The sequence below is a fragment of the Podarcis cretensis genome (assembly GCF_951804945.1).
Source record: "Podarcis cretensis genome assembly, chromosome: 1".
Taxonomy (NCBI): domain Eukaryota; kingdom Metazoa; phylum Chordata; class Lepidosauria; order Squamata; family Lacertidae; genus Podarcis; species Podarcis cretensis.
The window spans coordinates 9280403-9300785 of record NC_137170.1 but is presented as its reverse complement, the minus strand read 5'-3'; the positions used below and the strand labels follow the sequence as shown (position 1 = coordinate 9300785).

General features: G+C 44.1%; 1 protein-coding gene and 1 long non-coding RNA gene across 3 annotated transcripts in view; one reads left to right on the top strand and one right to left on the bottom strand.

Annotated features, from left to right (window-relative positions):
• The window catches only part of LOC307208869, a 288717-nt gene that overhangs the window by 184379 nt on the left and 83955 nt on the right, over nt 1-20383 (top strand). The gene's annotated exons all lie outside the window — the stretch shown is intronic.
• The window catches only part of PCNX4 (pecanex 4), a 22453-nt gene extending 2070 nt beyond the window's left edge, over nt 1-20383 (bottom strand). Inside the window, exons 1-10 of one of the 2 annotated variants that reach the window (XM_079984741.1) lie at nt 20346-20383; nt 15633-16361; nt 14733-14912; nt 12753-13267; nt 11284-11384; nt 8902-9024; nt 8050-8413; nt 6467-6516; nt 3121-4166; nt 1675-1861 (exon numbers count right to left, since the gene is read on the bottom strand). In XM_079984741.1, the coding sequence (XP_079840867.1) occupies nt 1675-1861; nt 3121-4166; nt 6467-6516; nt 8050-8413; nt 8902-9024; nt 11284-11384; nt 12753-13267; nt 14733-14912; nt 15633-16330 (3264 nt within the window). In that variant the 5' untranslated portion in view covers nt 16331-16361; nt 20346-20383. Of the gene's footprint in view, nt 1-1674; nt 1862-3120; nt 4167-6412; nt 6517-8049; nt 8414-8901; nt 9025-11283; nt 11385-12752; nt 13268-14732; nt 14913-15632; nt 16362-20345 lie in introns of both variants that reach the window. The other variant, XM_079984740.1, reaches the window with a different exon arrangement.

The following is a 20383-nucleotide window of genomic DNA, read 5'->3' as shown; positions in this document are numbered from 1 at the left end:
GGAGTCTACCTCCTTCCGAATCTGAGCAACTTTATCTGCAAAAAACTTTGCAAAAGCATTGCAGGAGATCTTGGGGTCCCGGCCAGGCTCTGGTATTGAAGGTGGTTCCGATAGATTGCGAACCACCTGAAAGAGTCTCCTGCAGCTGTTTTCTGCAGTTGCAATAGAGGCAGTGAAGAAGGTCCTCTTCACCGTCGCCATTTGGTAGGCTCAACATTGAGCTCTAACCCGTGTCCAGTCCGATTCAGAATGAGTTTTCTGCCACCGGCGCTCTAGCCATCTCAACAGTTGTTTCATTACCCTCATCTCCAGGGAAAACCATGGAGCAATCGGAGGGCGCTTCAGAGCCAGACAGTCAATAGCCCTGGTTAACTCTGCATTCTGGCGGGTCACCAGGAAAACAGCTGAAAGGCCATCAACATGAGATAAAACATCCCCTACCACTCTCTGGAAGCCATTTGGATCCATTAAGTGGCGGGGGCGGACCATCCAAATCAGTCCCACCTCCCTGCAGAGGGGAAGGGTCATGGAGAAGTCGAGTTGCACCAGGAAGTGATCTGACTATGGCACTTCTTTTGTTTCGCTTTTACTTAAGTGTCAGATCACCAACATCCATAGAGGTGAACACCAGGTCTAAGGCATGTCCACAGCTATGAGATGGGCCAAACTTATTTAGGGAGAGCCCCATGGAGGCCATGCTTTCCACAATGTCCCAATCGGCCCCTTGTAAGTTCGTGCTGGCATGGATGTTAAAATCCCCTAGGTAGGACAACCAAATTAGGTGTCTCCAGGAGCACATCCACCACGACCTGAAGTAGCTCGGGCAGGGAATCCTTGGTGCAGCAGGGAGGTTGGTACACCAAAAGGAATTCTGTACTGCCCCTATTGCCCAACTTCCAGAACATGCACTCAGAAAACTGGGTCTTCCCAATAGGACACCTGGTGCAAACTAGTGACTTTCTAAAAATCACTGCAACACACACACACACACACACACACACACCTCACCCACATGACCTGGATTGCTGTGGGTAAGAGAAACCTGGTGGACAAGCAGCGGCAAGGACAGGCCCATCTGCTTCATCCAACCAAGTCTCTGTCACACATGCCAGGTCAAGTTCTCCATCCACAATCAGGTCGTGGATGGCAGTGGTCTTATTCATCATTGACCTGGCATTGCACAGCAACACTTTCAGGTCATGTGGGTTTCCCCTGCTGAATTCAGTATCCTTCCGGTCAGGACCAGACCCAGAGGCAGGGATGGTCCTCAAACGACTAAACCTGCCTCCTCGGTAATGACATGGTCCTACGTTCCTAACAATGAGCGTGTCCCTACCCACTCCACAGATAGAAACATCTGCTGAGTCAAAGTGCCCTTCAGAAGCAGAGGAACATCCTTGGATACTAGCCAAGGCCATTAAATACCTTACAAGGTTATTCACTGAGTAAAGAAATTGGTTGTTTCATGCCCCCAAGCCAGTTACAACAGCCGAATCATAGTTTTGGATTCAATTAAAGGATTCGTTGTCCAATAGCTACATCTAATTCAAGCACATTGATTGGGTCTAAAAAGTTCTTTTGAACTGTTTTTAATTAACACTCCTTTAAAAAAAAAAGCAACATTATTGTGCCTTGCAGCAAAATTCATGCATGAAAAATAGAAAAACCACTTACCATATTAGGGTCATGCCCCAAGGAAAAAAGATATGGCTTTTCTTGTAAAACAGCTTGCTGCCACTTTTCTTCAGACACCAGTCCAATGTACCAGTCGTTCTCATATTCTTCAAGACAGCTTAGCAGCTCTTTGAAACTTTCCACTGGTCCCAGACTTGCTTGGTCAACCAAAAGCTTAACTGTGTATCTGCAAGATAAACCATGTAAGGACCAGTGCACAATGTGTAGATCTATAAAGCTACATAAGAAAGAATGCCTATAACGACACCCTGGGAACACTCATGTGTGGCTGAAGCCACAGCTAGATTTGCCTAGGATTAATTATGAGCATAACGATGCCCTTGTGATTTCAGAGTCCCGCCTCACTCAAAGAATACTGGAATCTTGTACATTTCCCCAAGAGACACGCCCTTGGTTTTTATCTCCAGTGCACAGTCTAGATTTATGCAGTCCATGGTGTTCCCAGTAAAGGAATGAACATTCTTAATGTTTGCTCAAGACTGTATGTACTGACCAGGAAATGTGCACAAGTGTTTCTTCATGGACAGATTATGTGCATTCTCTATAACCCATGCTGAACGTGCGCAGTGGCACATTAGTGATTCGGCTCATAATACTATTACTCTCTCTCTCTCTGTATGTTTGTATGTGAATGCACAACTTTATAGTAGGGGTGGCTAAGGCCCAGTCTGGAGGCCCAATGCAACCCAAATCAATTTTTTCTGCTCCCCCCAAAACCCCATTTTTGGAGATAAAAGAAAAAACAATGTAATAGCACAGAGAGGGGGCAATGGAGTCCAGTACCCAATGCAGAAGCAAATCACCCCATCCCCAGTCATTGTTTATTGAATTCACATCCTGCTCTTCCTCCCAAAGGAGGCCAGGAAGGCAAACAAGTGATAAACATAAGATACCTTGGAAACAATTGCAATACAGATATGAGGCCGAGTTCAAGGTGTTACTATTAGTATATAAAGCCCAGTCCTTGCTGAACTGGTCATGTTGTGCGGATGCCTGATTATAGTCTTCCAAAGCAACTACTCTATTCCAAACTTAAAAATGGAAAGTGTAACGCTGGAGTGCTTCTTCTCTACTTGGAAAAAAAGAGGGTAAAACTACAGAAGGTAAAAGCGGAAATCTCTCATAGGAGCTGTAAGGCATGGCCTAATTGAGATACAGAAGGCTGAAAGTGCTGAGGTCTAGAAAGAGGAAAATACAGTTGTTTGGAACTTAGAAGAACAGACTGCAAGCCCGTGCTTGGAGAAGCATAGGGCTTTAAATATTATGTTTTAATTCATCTGTAAGTTTCTGCAAGTAAAGATTTTGAATGTTAAAGTCTGGACATTTGTTTTAATTTCCGATAAAGGGTGCCAGTCCTAAATATGATTTGAGCTTCTTAGCTGCGCTTTTGCTACCCTTATTTCAACAGTTTCTTGCCACGGTTACCTGAACACTTTTAGGGCCAGCTGAAACAGCTCCTGCTTTGCCACCAGCCAGTCCAAACAGACCGACCAGGGGAGGCCTCCATTGTAGGCTCTGAATATGTGGCCGGGCGAGGGAAGAACATCGTCTAACCCAAACACGGCAATGTAGCAGGACACGGCACACTTGACGTACAAGTCTTTCAAAGCAGCATCTTTAATGATGTCCTCGAGTAAACTTGAAGGGTTTTCCTTCAAGTGGAAGAAGTCCAGCTGGCGAAGTACAAAATGGTACCAGTCTTCCGGGAACTTCTGCTTCATTTCATAAAGTTTGGCCACAGGTAAGGGTACAGTTCTCCACTCTTCAGGAATGCTTAACAGCTCAGAATAAGAGTTGCTAAACTTAACAGGGGGCAAATCCACCAAGCCCCATTTCCCCCCAGTGTCTACAGCAGGAAGACCAAGGACAACAGGTTTGTAGAGTTTATTGACACTGGGTGCCTCTGGCAGTTCGGTGTCTGTGGTGTGTATTTCGACTGAACCTGGGAGAGAAAAGAAGGGTCTTGGTGTGCTTCCTCGTGATGCCATTTTGGGTCCTTTTTTGCTGGGTTCATCATCAAAAAGGTTGCTGTCGTCAGTCCACTCATCTATTGATTCCACACTGAGGTGGTCATCATTTTTCCAGGAGTCTGGACTTTCTATTGCCTTGCTTAAAACTTCAGGTGGCTCCACTGAAGGCGACTTATGCTTGGATTTGGGTGTTCTTTCATGTGTTCTGTGTGTTTCTGATTTCTTATAGCAGTATTGGACTAGCATCCATAAGAGGTTTTTCAGAAAATCGTCTTTCAACTGCCTCCGGTAGTCAGGCGAGTCAATAATTCCAGACAACACATTCCTGGCATCTGAATAGAGCTTCACAGGAAGAACACAACAAGGTGTTAAAATATTTAAAAAGTGATGGTTGAGGGAGGGGATCTTCCTGTGCTCCTCGTGTTCGAAGGCTGTCTCAAACATTTCATCTACCTTGTGAGCTTCAGCGGTATGGCAGGAGGTTTCCTGCAATTCTAACCCCTGAAAATCAAACAGACAAAAAGAAAAAAAAGGTAAAAAAAAACCCTGACTAGATATTCAAGTACACAGAGTAATACACTGGCTCAGTTTAGATGGTCATCACAATCATAGTTTTTGCAGGCCCACTTCAAGCCATGGTTTTAAGGGTAGCGCTAACCAAAAATCACCTGATTTGGACATCACAACAAACATATGGATGGAGTAGGGATGGGGAACCCATGGCGCTCCCAATACTAAAACTCCCATCAGCCCAGCCAGCATATCCAAAGGTCAAGAACTGTGGGAATTTAGTGCCACAACATCTGGAGGGCTACAGGCTCCCTCGCTATGTAGCCCTTCAGCTTTAATGGGAGACAGAAAGCAATGTCTTACAGCAAGATCATCTGCATGAATATCAGCTTTCTGAGCCTGCAAACTCTGCATTATCATCAGTGTTTATTGTTATTAGTTCAATTGTTAAGTTTTTATGACTAATTCTACTTTTTATACACCTTGGGTACTCTCAGTGGAAAGATGGTGAAAAACACACACATGCATACAGTGAGTTCAGTTGGCAGAGTTCTTATCACTTTGGAATAGAAAGGTGCCAATTCATGATTTCTACATGGGTCTGGTTTAGATCTGCTTTTAAATAAGCCACATGCTCATTAAGATCAGCTTAGTTTATGAACAACTTGGAGAGATTATTACGATAGAGAAGGGGTGAGTGCTGTGTGGTCAAAAGACTCCTACTCTATGAACTATATAGGGATGCTTAAGAGAAAGAGGAAAAAGAGGTGCAGCACTAGAGAGCAAGAATGGTGTGTTTTTCTACCTCAGGGCAAAACTGGGATAGTAGCAATGGGGTGTGTACTGAAATTGAGTGAGCAATCATGTGTGGCTGCTTCTCTGCCACCCCCCCCCCCCCCCCACTGCTGAGCATTTGTGCAGGCTACTCACCTGCCCCAGCTGCAAGTGCACGCATGTGAGCATGAGCTGGCATGCAACCCTCCAAAGGGTGGTGGCCATTGGGCGGAAAAAGGTTAGCCACCCCTGCCTTGGGTTGGCATCCATCTGTCTTGAGAGACAATGGAGTGTGCATCCGGGGGTGAAATCAAACTGCTACGTTAGCAGCACCGAAGCGACCTCCCTGGGGTGCAAGCCTGGGCTGCCCAGACGACAAGACCCCTCCTCTCGGCCTCGCTGATGTAGCCCAAAGGAAAGCAGAGCAAGACGTTTGACACCAGCTTAGCTGCAGGAGTCCCCAGAAGGAGGCATACAAGCCACCATCCAACTGCCGTAGCTCCTGAGCCTTTGCTTCTCCCGAAGATATCCTGCAAGAGTGGGGATTTACTGCAACATTTTGTTGCTGGTCGTACTCATAAAAACATGCTTCATTCTTTCCCTTGAACTGGGATGTTTTTGGGGGTGGGGAGTGGGGTGAGTCTCCTGTTAGCTCCTTTTTTTGCACTTCTGCAAAACTTTAGGTTTTCCCAAGCTGGTACATATGTCCCCTCCTGTGCATGGATACGGCTATTTTCAGCTATGTATGCAACACCACACGCCTCTAAACATTGGAAACAGAGGGGCAGGGCAGTAGAGAGATGGTCAGAAGGCAACACAGCGATATTCAATCTAAAACTTGCTAGCAAGAACAGTTTCCGAGTTGCAGAAAGGCTAAGCAGCTTTCTGAATGAATCAGACAGCTTGGGCTGGATTCAGACTTGCCATTCTGGGAGCAGAAGCACAGACACCCACCACAGGCTCCCCTTAAAGCAGCTTTCGCCAAGCCGGGCCCCTCCACATGTGCTGGATTGCAACTCCCATCAGCACCAAGCAGCATTTTGTAGTCCAAAACATGTGGAGCACAAGTTTTGGGAAGGCTGTGCTACAGGAAGAGGGGTGTTTTTGGCCAGTTTTCCTTCCCACCCACATTACAGCCCCCAACGCTACTTCCCAGGCTGTTCTGAAGGGGCCCTCAACCCTTCACGGAGGTTCTGCAGAAGGAAGAGGGAAATTGTCACAAGGTTCTTCTTAATCTTCCTCAAGGGATTGGATAGTCCTGTGAAAAAAATCTGCCCCCAGATAGTCTGAATCCAATGCCCACACATGTAGCGTGTTTTCTTTTTTTAACTTCACCCCTCCTTGGGTCACTCTAGCAGATAGTTCGCGCACCATGAAAATTAGAGCAACTTCTACTGACTGCCGGGGGGGGGGGGAGCTACTCCTCTGCCACAATGGTACCAGATAAGCTTAGCAATAGTCACCTTGATATTAAGACAACAATAAGTGAAGCCTCTTTCTAACACAAGGATCCATACCAGTCTGTCTTGGAATCGGCACAGGTAGTGAGAGCCAGGTGAGCAGAGCCCTTTTGAAAAAGACACACACAAAGAATTAATTTTTGCTGCAGGATTGCTGAACGGCATTTTGGAAGGGAACCTGAGGGACATCTAGGTCAACTGCCTGCAATGCAGGAATCAAGGCAATGGTTGTTATATTCACAGAAAAGTGGGGTTAAAGTAACAAACTAAATACATCAGACTACATCATAGCCATAATCCTGAAATTGCTTTCTGAATCTCAGCTGCACATGACTGCAGCTATCACACTGACATGCATATTTTCTACAAAGACACAGCTGCATGTGGTTACTATTTCCCGTTTTTTTTTTTTTAAAAAAAGGTACAGTGAGAAAAATAAAAGGACAAACCCTGACCCAAATGGCAATCCTCAAAAATAATGGAGAGATGGGGAAATTGTTGTGTCGACAGGTTACAGATTCTAGCTACGGACGTTTGGAGACGCATGGATGTCATGAGTTTCTGTTGAGGTTTTCTGCTTTGAATTGGTTGTTTCCATTAGTGGATACAGTGGTGCCGAACGGATCAACAAAATCTCACCTTTAATGATTACAGGAAAGGGCTGCCACACTAACAGCAATTGTTGAGGAGAGACTTTTGGTAGACAAAGCTCTTGCAGTCACCCCAGCATGGGCGAGAGGAATCGGCTCTGCACAACTGTTCGTGCACAACTATTATTTGCAACTACACTCTTAAAGAGAACATTACTGAATCGAACCAAACCTATTTTGTCATAGAAGCAAAACTACTCCCCCCACATAACTGCAGGGGTTTGAGATGTGTCAGATGTCGGCTGACTGCATACCAATGATTACTAAATTATCTCAGCTGGCGCAGTTAAAACTACAGAGTTTCAGAATAAAGCAAGTGCAATCTAAGAAACCTGCCATTACATTAGTTAAAATTTAAAATAGCCTTTTCTATCCTGCTGAGCTAATAGAGTGCATTCTCTTGCTAACGTTTTTGTAAAGGTTTCCTTAATTGTGCATAGCTGCCAAAACTGATAAAATACGCCTTAACCTTAAACCATAAAGTGATATCCTGCCAAGACATGTCTAGTCAAGGCCTCGCCCATTAAAGACCAGGTAATTTTTTTCCTGATAATTAATTTTTAAAATCATTTAAATCCCCAAGGCATACATGCCCTAGCACAGCACTCTCCAATGTGAGCCAAAGAGGTTTCCTACTGCATTTCTCCCCTTACCTTTGAAAATGTCTAACAGAGATCCCCACCCATCAACCCTAGTAACAAAGAATAGTCTTCTTACATTGCACCTGCTTTTTATATCCATTTACTGATATGAGAAAATCATTTTCCAGATCTGGTAACCACTATGGGACTGAACCATACCCTACATACCCAGAAGCCTCCATTCAGCTGTAGCAGCCTTTAGAGGCCACAGCTGCTACAATCAATTGGAGGCTTCTGAGTATAAAAGGTCCGATTCAAACTGGCCTCATAGCCATGTAGTCAGGTCAGCTTTCAGCACATGATAAAATGTGATCTAATGAGTGACAAAGTTGTTTTGAAGCTTACTTACCCAGGCTACCATTGGACAGTGCTGACTGCAATGCAGTAGTCAAACTTGGAATCATTTGCTGATAATATATGGTGTCAGGACATATGCAGGCAGTCACACCTACAGGTCCCGGCCAACTTCGGATAGGTCTTGGAAAGCCAATCAGAAATATTGGGAGACTGAAAAGGGGCAGCAAGGGGGAAGACAGAAGTGCAGATAGCAATATGAGGGTCAGTACAACTGGAAAGAAGACAATGTTGAGTGTAATCAGGGTAGCAGTGGACTTCCGGCGTTGCTTTTTCTCTGTCCATGATGTCAAGAGAACAGTAAGTGCAAACTGCAGTTTTGAAACAAACTGAAACAGTCGATTCCGGATTATTCCGACCTAGCAGGACAGAAATAGCATATCATTTTTTCTTTAAATTGTAGGCTCTTCTACAGCACTTTGTATTGCTAAAGTTGTTGGAATGCCCTCAGAATATAATTATCAAGCTTGAATTGGTTGTCACATGGTTTTCTGACCCTAACTCTGGTTTGAATCAAAATAGAAAGGGGGGAAAGGCATGAGGCACGGGACCTTTTAAGTGGTGGCACCTGCTACAGAAACTTTCCCTGGCCCAACTACTGCTTGCCTTTTGGTGAGCAGCTAGGACTTAACCTTCTCCAAGAGGCAGGTCTGACCTTTTAAAAACAGGTTTTGACAGTGCCATTGTTTGATACCAACTCTGACTTGTTGTTCTTGACTTGTTTATTTTTTAATTGGCCTTTTAATAATTTGCTTTAATTTCTGCTTACTTGGTTCACCACCTAGGATATATATATGAAAGGAGGAATAGTAATGCTGAAGGAAGCTACAAATAATATCAGACTTACCAGCAAGAGCCTGATTCCTGTATCAAAGCTTCTATTCCACCAAAGATCAGTATTGAACACCAGCAACTGCACAATTGACACCACCACCATATCCAACAAAGCATGCTCTGTATCCTGCCATACCTGGAACAGAGATTATTTATTGACTCACAATATGTTCATCTCACTCTTGATCTGAAGTTTAATACTTAAAATAAAAAGGGAATGCAACGGAATTCTGTGTGTACCACAGAACTGTGCCTTCCTCACTTGTATTCTACAACCCCCTCGTGCACCCTCAAAATCTGCTCTGGAGACCTAACAGAGGAGATTTTGGAGGTACGCGGAAGCACATGGGGACGAGAGGAAATGGAGGCCCATTAATAGTCATAATTTATCCTACCCATTTGACTGGGTTGCCCCAGCCACTCTGGGCGACTTCTAATATAAAAATACAAGTGAACATCTAGCATTGAAAGCTTCCTGATACAGGGCTGCCTTCAGATGTCTTCTAAAACTCAAGATACAGTGGTGCCCCGCAAGACGAACGCCTCGCAAGACGGAAAACCCGCTAGACGAAAGGGTTTTCCGTTTTGGAGGCGCTTCGCAAAACGAATTTCCCTATGGGCTTGCTTCGCAAGACGAAAATGTCTTGCAAGTTCCTGTGGGGTTTTCCCCTCCCCCTTTTCCTAAGCCCTAAGCCGCTTATCAGCTGATCCGCTAAACCGCTAATAGCGCTAATCCGCTAAGCTGTCAATGGGCTTGCTTCGCAAGACGAAAAAACCGCTAGACGAAGAGCCTCACGGAACGGATTAATTTCGTCTTGCGAGGCACCACTGTAGTTATTTTCCCCCTTAACATCCCCTGGTATCTAATGGGAGGGCGTTCCACAGGGCAGGTACCACTACCAAGAAGGCCTGGTTCCCTGTAACTTTTTGCAGTGAGAGAAAGGCCAGAAGGCCCTCAGAACTGGAACACTGTTCATGCAGTGTTGGATACAACCCAAAGCTGTTATTCCTCTGTTGTTGTTTTGCAGGAGTTTCTCAAATGTTTTTGGGTGCCTGACCACCAAAGATCTATTCAAGTGTCTTCTTTTTTTTTTTTTTAATGCTGCCTAAAATTTGCTGGTCTTTCCTCTGTTTGCCATTTTTGTCCCATACAGTAATTCTCATATTATTATAGAAGTTAAAAAATAAAAGGGTAAAGGACTCCTGGACGGTTAAGTCATGTCAAAGGTGACTATGGGGTTGCGGCGCTCTTCTTGCTTTCAGGCCGAGGGAGCTGGCATTTGTCCACAGACATCTTTCTGGGTCATGTGGCCAGCATAACTAAATCGCTTCTGGTGTAACAGAACACCGTGACGGTAACCAGAGCTCACTGAAACGCCGTTTACCTTCCCATCACAGCGGTACCTATTTATCTACTTGCACTGACGTGCTTTTGAACTGCTAGGTTATAGAAGTACTGCCTTAGGCTAAGAACAACATGTGCAGTCCACCATGTGCTTGTTTTGTGTGACTTGCTCTAATTCCAAGAATCAGGTTTTCAATTAATCTGGAACATTTACTCAGGTCCTGAGGAAAATAAAATGGGATTGGGCAATAGAGCATTGGCAGAGTCAGACAAACAGAGCCCATAACGGAGAGCAAGAAATTACTCGCACCAGCTGCTCCCACTGCCAGCTTTTTTCGTATCTCTCTCAGAATTCAAAGTTCAGACCATATAATTCCCCCATTTTCTCAACAGCACATCCAAAATGGTGATAAACAGTGGGGGGGGGGGGGCGGAGAGAGAGAGGGGAGAAGAGAAAGAAAAAAGTAGCAATAAACTCAAACTTGGCAAGCTGAATTCTGCACTAGATAACTCCATACAAGACCATGGCAATATTCCAGACACAAAATACATCTAGATTTAAACACGGTACATCAAACCAGTAAGCTAGAGTGAACCTTGGCTAATAATAGAAAAAGCACTTTATAAATAGTGCTCTATTAATGCTTTCCAAGTAGTCAAAATACTTTGCATGCATTATGTCAGTAATCCTTACAAACAACGTTAAAGCTGGCCAGTCTTTTACCCTCCACAATACACGATGGTATCTGCGGCAGAGAGCAATCCCTTGCCTAAATCCAAACAACGACCAACAATGACTTAGGTCAATGTTACCTAAGAACTCTTTAACTAGAGATACTTAAAATTTAAACTTGGGGCAGTGAACATACAAGTCACATTGTCTACCACCAAATTACGTGGGTCAAAATCCCTTATTATGAATAAATATCCCCTTTCAGGAACTGGAAAATGTAATTCTCACATCCATTTGTTATTCTATCTTCCCTAAAAAGTAAGTGCTTTTCTTCCATGTGCTTTTTTTTTTATTTTTACAAAATACTTAAAAGTTACCATTCTAAAGCCTCTTGAGAATCCAATGGAAACATATACAGATGGAAGATGATGCAGAGAATTGTCTAGGGAAAGAAACGCTATCATAGCAAATGGAGACACTGAAATTACAAGAGAAAAGAAATTATGCACAATGTTTTTCCTTATACAAGAAGTATATACATAAGGGGCATGCTTCAGAACAGAGGTTTTGCAACCATGATCTACAGAGTTTTGTCTATTTGGGATTCCCTGGGAAGCTGGAAAGGCGGCAGCAATGAATGTTTCATTTACTAAAACAGAGTTCAACACAGTGCACTTAAATTTGTGCATGCAGGTAAAAGTGGAATTATATACGTAATGATTATCAGGCCTTTAAAAATCTTTTACACTGATGCTATGTGGCTCTCAAGTGGCTGACGTTCTCTAGGTGACTCTCACTGGTCCCAAGATCTTATGAAAGGCCCAGATTGGCTTTTATCTCTGGCAAAAATGCAAGGTGTCTACAGGATAGGTGTCTATGTTCTAACATCTCTTCAAAATTGAGTGGGCAGACATTCATCCCTCATTTGAAAATGCTTAACTGCAACCTTAGTGTTGTGCTAACAGTTTTGACTTTTAATAACTGGTTCTTATTTTGTTTTAATGTCAAGCAATTTTATGTTTCATTTTGTAAGCTGTTTTGAAAATCTTATTGCAAGGGGCATTGACATAATGTCTTTGTCACTTTCTGAAGTCAGTGTAATCCAGTAGCCCTTTTGTATAATGAGACTGATCTGCCAATTGCTAGAGAAGTGATATACTATACAGAAAAAAATTATAACAAGTTTTTTATTCAGCAAATTGGGGAGAGTGGGAGAGAAGGGATGTTCTGAAACATTTGAAATCAGTTGTAACATGTCAAATTAGATATCCCAGTCAATTGCCTTTGATATTAAAACCTATTGTTTTTCATTGCTTCATATGCCTTAAATTCTACAGTTCTGTGTTAGATAATGGCCAATTCAATTCTTCTACTGTATTCCAAAATTCAGTACACCAGCTAAATTGTATTTTATTTGAATGATTAATTTAGGTAGAGAATCAGATATTATCTCCTAAATGCCTTCTTCTAGATTGGCACTGGGTTAGCGGACCATTGGTGCTCCAGATATAATGGGGACTCGCTTCACTCAACATGGCAAATAGTTAAGGATGATGGGAGTTGTAGTCTAGCAACATCTAGCGGGCCACAGGTTTCTCACTCCTGCTTTAGAATCTAAGAATTAAATCGAAGCTTATTTTTAAGTGAGAACTCAGCAATTCAGTATATTCCACAGAATGTGGCATTTATAAAGGAACACTTATTCAGTAAACCCTCAGATCATTAAGATTTAAATGCCTTGTCTCCACTTAATGTGGGTTATTTTGGAATGTACGTGTAGAACATTTCATGATCTTTCTTCAGTCTCCAGCTTATACATAATACAGAAGGCTGCAGACTCTCTTACCTACAGCTAGCAAAATCCTTCTGAGCACACCAATTTTCTTAAGCCTCTTTTGTTTCTCCACAAATACATTCGCAGTCATGACATCCTTTGGATAAAACGGGTTTCGCAACATTCCAAACAGGTACACGGCCTGAATCTGTCCAAGAATCCACGTCGCAAGGAGCAATGCCATCAGCAAATAGCTCACAACAGCCTGGAGGCTGGTTTTAGAAAACGCCTGAGGACCCAGGAAGGAGTGCAACAGGCCAGCTTCCAGGAGAGCCAGAGTCAATGCAGTCAAATAGAAAACAAATTCCCGCCATCCAAACTGGGTCCCACAACAGCCAGGTGCCTTTGTAAACTTGTCGGAGGCTAAGAAGTTGATCACAGTGCACTTGAACGCAAACCCAATCTCTCTTAAGTTAAGACTCAATGCAAATCCAAATCCAGCCATGAAAAGGATGACACCAATCGTGCTGGGGATGAAATAAGAGGCAACAGCTGTTCCCACAGAAATCAAAAACATGAATAGCAGCCTAGAAAGGGGAGAAAAAAGATTTATTTGGTTAGGAAGAAGTCATAAATGACATCTAGAGAGTTGGGTCTATTTTCATTTTGGGAAGAGCCATACAGTGGTACCTCGGGTTACATACGCTTCAGGTTACAGACTCTGCTAACCCAGAAATAGTGCTTCAGGTTAACAACTTTGCTTCAGGATGAGAACAGAAATTGTGCTCCGGTGGCGTGGCAGCAGCTGGAGGCACCATTAGCTAAAGTGGTGCTTCAGGTTAAGAACTGTTTCAGGTTAAGAACGGACCTCCGGAACGAATTAAGTACTGTATTTTTTGCTCTATAAGACTCACTTTTTCCCTCCTAAAAAGTAAGGGCAAATGTGTGTGCGTCTTATGGAGTGAATGCAGGCTGAGCAGCTATCTCAGAAGCCAGAACAGCAAGGGGGATCACTGCTTTTGTTGCGCAGCGATCCCTCTTGTTGTTCTGGCTTCTGAGATTCAGAATATTTTTTTTCTTGTTTTCCTTCTCCAAAAACTAGGTGCGTCTTATGGTCTGGTGCGTCTTATAGTGCGAAAAATACGGTACTTAACCCGAGGTACCACTGTACTTCAGTGGCAGAGCATGTGCCTTGCATACAGACGTTCCCAGGTTCAATACCTGGCGTCTGCAGGTAGAGCTTGGAGAGACTCCCTGTCTGAAACTCTGGACAGTCTCTGCCAGTAAGTGTAGACAATGCTGAGCTAGATGGGCCAGAGGGTCTGTATAAGGCAGCTTCACGTGTTCATACCTTTCCATTCTACCACAAGCAGATCCAAGGATCAGCTTCTTCACCTACTGTGATTTTCAACAGGATGCTCCTGGTCCTATACACAATGTGATGACAACACGGCATACTGGAAGTTTGAGTTGAGCATCATATTAGCAATTCATCTCCTACGCAGTTTTGCAAACTGTCTGGAGGGTTTGCGAAACTTGCTTTGAAGCCTGTGTGTAGTTTGGGGATATGCTTCTGCTGAACTGCATGGTTTTTTAAAAAATAAAGAATATATTGGCACCCCAGAACCTAATAAACTTATGAGAGCATAAATTATCTTAGACTGGAGTTCACGCCAACAGATATGAAAATGTTAACCTAAATCGGCAGATACAGTTGCAAAGGGTGAGGAATTTTAAGGAATGAATTCAGGAGGATGCAAAATGCAGGCCATTTCTTTCAAACGTCACTGTTTACAGTTCCATTAGGATAATGCTTCCTGCATCTGATTAAGAGGACTCTAGTTCATGAAAGGTTAAGCTTTAATACATGTCTTCGCCTTTAAGATGCCACAAAGTAAGTTGTTTTTGCTGCAACAGATTACTACTGTTTGTTCATTGCTTTTACAAAACAAAAATATTAAAATGCAGAATTTACCATGCATTTAAAAACCCATAAAACAGAATGAAACTGAAGAGGAATAAATGTGTATTCTTATGCCAAACAATGATTACCTTGTGTTACTTGACATGGGTGAACCGCCTAGACCAAGCTCCAACACTTGTTCCATTCCCCAGAGAAAAAGTGCGTCCAGTGGGGGCAAAATTCCCAGAGTCCACAAGAATGGCAAACACAAAAACACAACGTGCAAAATCTGGTTTGCCAGTTTTAAAGCTGGAACATCAGCAATGAATCTGGACAAAAAATGGAAATATGTATTATTTCTGTGACAGAAGACAGGCTTTTTACATCCAGTCGCATTGCCCCGCCCACCCTTTTGCTGAAGAGTTTTTGAGCCCTTCTTACGGATTGTTTCAATATATGTAACTAAATACAAATGTTTACAGAAAGATGTTGCACAAGATGGACCAGTAAAAAGTACTGATTTGTTTAAAAGATTATAACCTGGTGTCAGGGAACTGCCATCAGGGCCAGAGGGAGAGAGCGGGCTCCGGAGGGGTCCCAGAGAGCGTCCCGGGATGGGGAGAGGCAGCCCATCTTCTGGGGAAGAGAATCAGCGTAGCACCAGTGGAGAAGGGGGGCAGATGGGGGAATCGGCGAGGCGGTCCCATGACTCCTTGCCAGGGACCAGCAGGGAGAGTAAGGATCCTCTGCTGCCTACACCCTCCTTGCGCAGAAGGCTTCCACGCAGGGAGAGTAGGAGGAGACTAGGCGTCAAAGAGCTTCTTTGCTGGAAGAAGTTCAAGAAACGCCCACTGACGGATTCTGCCAGCGATTGAGACAGCCACGGGTGAGTGGTTGTCCGGACAGAAAAGGTTCACTCAGGCAAACCAGCCAGGTGTTGCACCGGTTTACGCACGAGCAACCCCTAGAACCATTACACCTGGCTTCCACAGCAAAAAATAAATTAAAATCTTCTAACGCAGTCACTGCTGTAGACAGCACATTTTTACCTGTGAGTGAGGTCCACTGCGAAGAAGACAAAAATGTAGAAAGGTCTCATCAGAGGAACAATTTCGTAAGTGTCTAGTGCTTGGTAAGTAGCTGTCTCTGAAGCAGTATTGACAATTAAGGAGTACTCTCCAATGCAGACCGTCACCCAACCAAAGACAAAGATCATAACAGTTCCTCCAATGTTACCTCCATACAAGGAGGCGATTCTATTAGGTAGAAGGTACCAAGTTCCTAAGCCACACAGCACCCCAGCGAGAAGTGAGTGAAAAATGATGTTAACTATGTATTTCTTGCCTGGAATAATAAATTTGACTGTCTCTGAGCCCAGACAACTAGAGAACTCCCATTCATCTTCATCCGTTAGGGTACTGTGAGTATGCACTCTTTCCACCGAAGCCGTTTTCTGTTTTGCATACAGGCTTGCTGCCTGGACAGTAACAGCTGCAACTAGCATGAGTCCTCCAGAGACAGCAGCCGTAGAATAGTCTTGCAGAATACTTAGTTGGTAGAGCAGGGTCCCCACACCTCCCAGAAGACATGGTAGCAGGAAGAGAAGAATCTGGTTCACGTAGACATAAAGAGGCGCAGGGTGTCCCAATTTAAATCGAGGGCCGCCCAAAACAGTCTGCGGAAAACGTTTCAGGAGGAATTCTTGTTTGTGGTCGTTCAGCAGAGGAACATCTGGGCCCATTCTCATTCACTCAGACCTTGAATGAATCTCATTTTCTCTGAAGAGGATAAAGGGACAAAAGGAAAATTTTACTAATAGAGTGCCATTCTAAATACAGTGGTACCTCGGGTTACATACGCTTCAGGTTACATATGCTTCGGGTTACAGACTCCGCTAACCCAGAAATAGTGCTTCAGGTTAATAACTTTGCTTCAGGATGAGAACAGAAATTGTGCGCGGTGGCAGCAGGAGGCCCCATTAGCTAAAGTGGTGCTTCAAGTTAAGAACAGTTTCAGGTTAAATACGGATATCCGGAGTGAATTAAGTACTTAACCCGAGGTACCACTGTATTGATAATAAAACAGCATTTCTCCAAAAAAAATGAAAGTGAAAGCCACATTCTAAAAACCAGATTCTCCATAACCCTGATTGGAGCAACTTTAGGTCTAATAACCACCCCCTCGGGGGGGGGGGGGACCATTGGGCATATTCTACCAGCTTCTAACTCCCTGTAGTGCTTCTTGCTCAACCTCCCCTCGCACCCCCCCACTGTTTCCTGGGGTGTGGCCGCTGTCATATAATCATAGAGTTGTAGAGTTGGAAGGGATCCTGTGATAGGAATTTTCACAAGGGTCATCTAGTCAAATCCGCTGCAATGCAGGAATCTCATCTAAAGCATCCATGACAGATGGCCCTCCAACCTGTGCTTGAAAAACTCCCAAGGAAGGAGAATCTACAACCTCTTGAAGGAGGCCATTCCACCTTCACATGCTAGCAGCTTCTGGGAGCCACAGGTGAGAGCAGGTAGCCCTTGGGAAGATGCTCGACTAAAACTTCCATCGTCCCCCAATTATAGAACATGCTGAGTGCAGCTCATGGGATATGGAGTCCAAAAACACCTGAAGGACCACAGGTTCCCCACCGCTGCTTTAGGGGAACTGTTCTGTATATTTATAAACAACCTTTTGTGCATGAATAATTGCACAACTGACATTACTACCCAGCAGGCCATGCAGTATCGGAGGAACAACATGCAAGTACAGAGCAGTTTCAGTGGGCTCAAGCATGACCACAAGTCAAGACATCATTATCTGATGCAAAGGGGAGCCTTCTCCCCAGAAGCGTCTCACTACATGAGCTCTCTCCTGGTCAACTGCAACATTACATCTGCTTTTTCTTCTGGTATCTGTGGCCATAGAACAAGAAGCACTAACCTAGACACTCCTTAAACCTCACCTGCCTTGCAGCCTGCTTCATTTTGAATTATCTTTTATTACTAGCAAGAGGGAGGAAAGCAAAGTGATTTTTCAAATCTTCCTACTGTAATATTTAATACCTTTTAAGTGTCTTGGTAACCAGCATCCATTATCTTCTGCTTGGGAACCACCACAGAATTTACAAAATAAAGGAATCGTTGCCTGTTACGAACTATGGACACAGGCCTTTCTGAATCACTACCATGTACCACTGACAGTCATCTTACCCCACAGTGGTTTTCATCTCCAGCTGGTCAGTAATAAAATTTAAATTGCTGCACGCAGCTAAATTGTCTTAAGAGAGAACACATACTTTAGAGCAGAAGTGAAGAAGTTTAAGATGCTGCTGGACTTCAACAGCCCCAGAGGAGATATTCAGCTTTTCCATCCTAGTTTTTCATGATGCCTTACTACTCTTAGGCTTGCTTAGCAGCTAGAAGAGGGCAACAGAATGGGAATACAGGCAACCCACCATTTACGAGAGGGTTACATTCCGAGGCACCATGTGTTTAAGCGAAATGGCATATATTTGAAACACCATTGTAAAATCCTGCAAACACCCCGCTCAGCCCCCACGCTGTTCTGGTCCTTTACTTTCTCGGGGCACTTCCAGGTTCAGTACGACACATGTGTGCACGGTCACACACATATTGAGCATGTGTAAATGGAGAGTTGCCTGTAACAGAACAGCACACCAGAAAACCCTTGGTGACCTTGTGTCAAGGAAGAAAATTCTGTGGAATCTCCTGTGAAAACCATTTTGGGCGCCCAGGCTAAGAAGGATGCCCAACTCCTCCTGAGAGAACCAGTGCCAGACTAGATGAACTAAGGCAAGACTTCGTATAAGACACCTTCCAATATGGGCCCAAGATGTTGGCGTCTGGCTTAAAAGCACTTCTGGAATGTGTTCTCAGATGACGGGCGCTTGCTGGGGGTGCCATGTGTTCAGGCTGTAGTGACTGGCAACAGGGCCTTCAGCATGTTTGCACCATCATTATGGAAGTCTGTCCCTTGGTTATTCAACAGGTACTTGATATTCTGTGCTTTGTAAAAGGATGATTTTATATTGCGTATGTTTATAATGCTCTTGTTCACTGGCTAGATAGCACCTATTTTTCTAGAAAAAGAGGTGCCAGAACTCACCATGAGTTGTCCTTTTGTTATGGCAGTTCCCCTGTACACACCTGTGTATGTATGCCTAATGACATAAATGAGGACAAAAATAAAGCTTCTTGCTAATACCCGAAGATGCTACTACAGTGGAACCTCGGTTGTCGAACATAATCCATTCCGGAAAATTGTTCTGACTTCTGAAACGTTCGACAACTGAGGAGCAATGGGCAGTTGGCAAAATCCATCGAAAAAATGGAAAAATGGACCTTGGAAGCCGTTTGACTTCTGAGGCATGTTCAAATATGGAAGCATTCACTTCTGGGTTGTTGGCGTTCAAAAGCCGAAATGTTCTACTTCTGAAGCATTCAACAACCGAGGTTCTGCTGTAATTGCACTTCCTTTGACAGCATTTATACTAAAATGTGTCAAGGCCTCATGTGGAAGAGGCAGGTATAATGAAGGTTGCTGCACAGTGGAAGCTAGACCCCATTGCACCGCACACTAGCCCTGCTGCAAATATTGGAGAATCAATCAGTGATTTAATTGCTCCCAATACATTAATAAGGGGACGCAGGTGGCGCTGTGGGTTAAAGCCTCAGCGCCTAGGACTTGCCGATCGAAAGGTCGGCGGTTCGAATCCCTGCGGCGGGGTGCGCTCCCGCTGCTCGGTCCCAGCGCCTGCCAACCTAGCAGTTCGAAAGCACCTCCAGGTGCAAGTAGATAAATAGGGACCGCTTACCAGCGGGAAGGTAAACGGCGTTTCCGTGTGCGGCTCTGGCTCTGGCCAGAGCAGCGATGTCACGCTGGCCACGTGACCCGGAAGTGTCTCCGGACAGCGCTGGCCCCTGGCCTCTTAAGTGAGATGGGCGCACAACCCCAGAGTCTGTCAAGACTGGCCCGTACGGGCAGGGGTACCTTTACCTTTACCTTTAATACATTAATAACTGCACAAGAGTGTGTGTCCACACACACAATTGTTCTGTACCAAAAGGTGCAAACCCAGATATTGGAACAAGGCAGATTATGAACAAAAAGTGGAAGCCTAGCTTTTAATTCGAGCTCAGGTTCAGTTGAGGTTAAGTGACTGTTTATAAGCTAGACCGTATGTGTACTTATCAATTAAATGTTAAAACATCAGCTTTCAGTTCTTTATAAACTAGAATGTAAGCCTAACTAAGTGTACACTGAGACACGCAGAAAGGCACATGTGGGAATCACAGATATAAAATATAAACTTCAAGTATGAAAAACTAAAGCCAATTTTCAAGCAAAGAGGCTTCTTGCAACTCATCTTACAGGTGTCATTTGGGGGGGGTGGAGGGCAGTTTATGTCAATTCATCAAAAAGATTAGAGTGGCTTTAAAGGGGGTTCAAATTCACGGGGATTCAGAATCAAACACTTTACCCACCTGCACCACAGTATGACTACCAACTTATCAGGATTTTTTTTTTTTTATGCTCCCTACTTCTGTGTCTGTTTCAGCAGCCTGATTTGCAGAAATCTGCAAATACAGAATGTTTTGCTATTCGCTCACCCCCATTTCTTGCGCAACAAGCTGATGTTAAAAAGCACAGGGTGCAATGGCCAATTAAGAGTTGGCAACCCTAACCAAGAGACATGGACGCCGCTTGTGCCCAAACAGAGGTCAACTCCACAGCAGAAACCAACATACCTGGGGGAGGTTACATTTCAGAGGCAGAAAAGAACTGC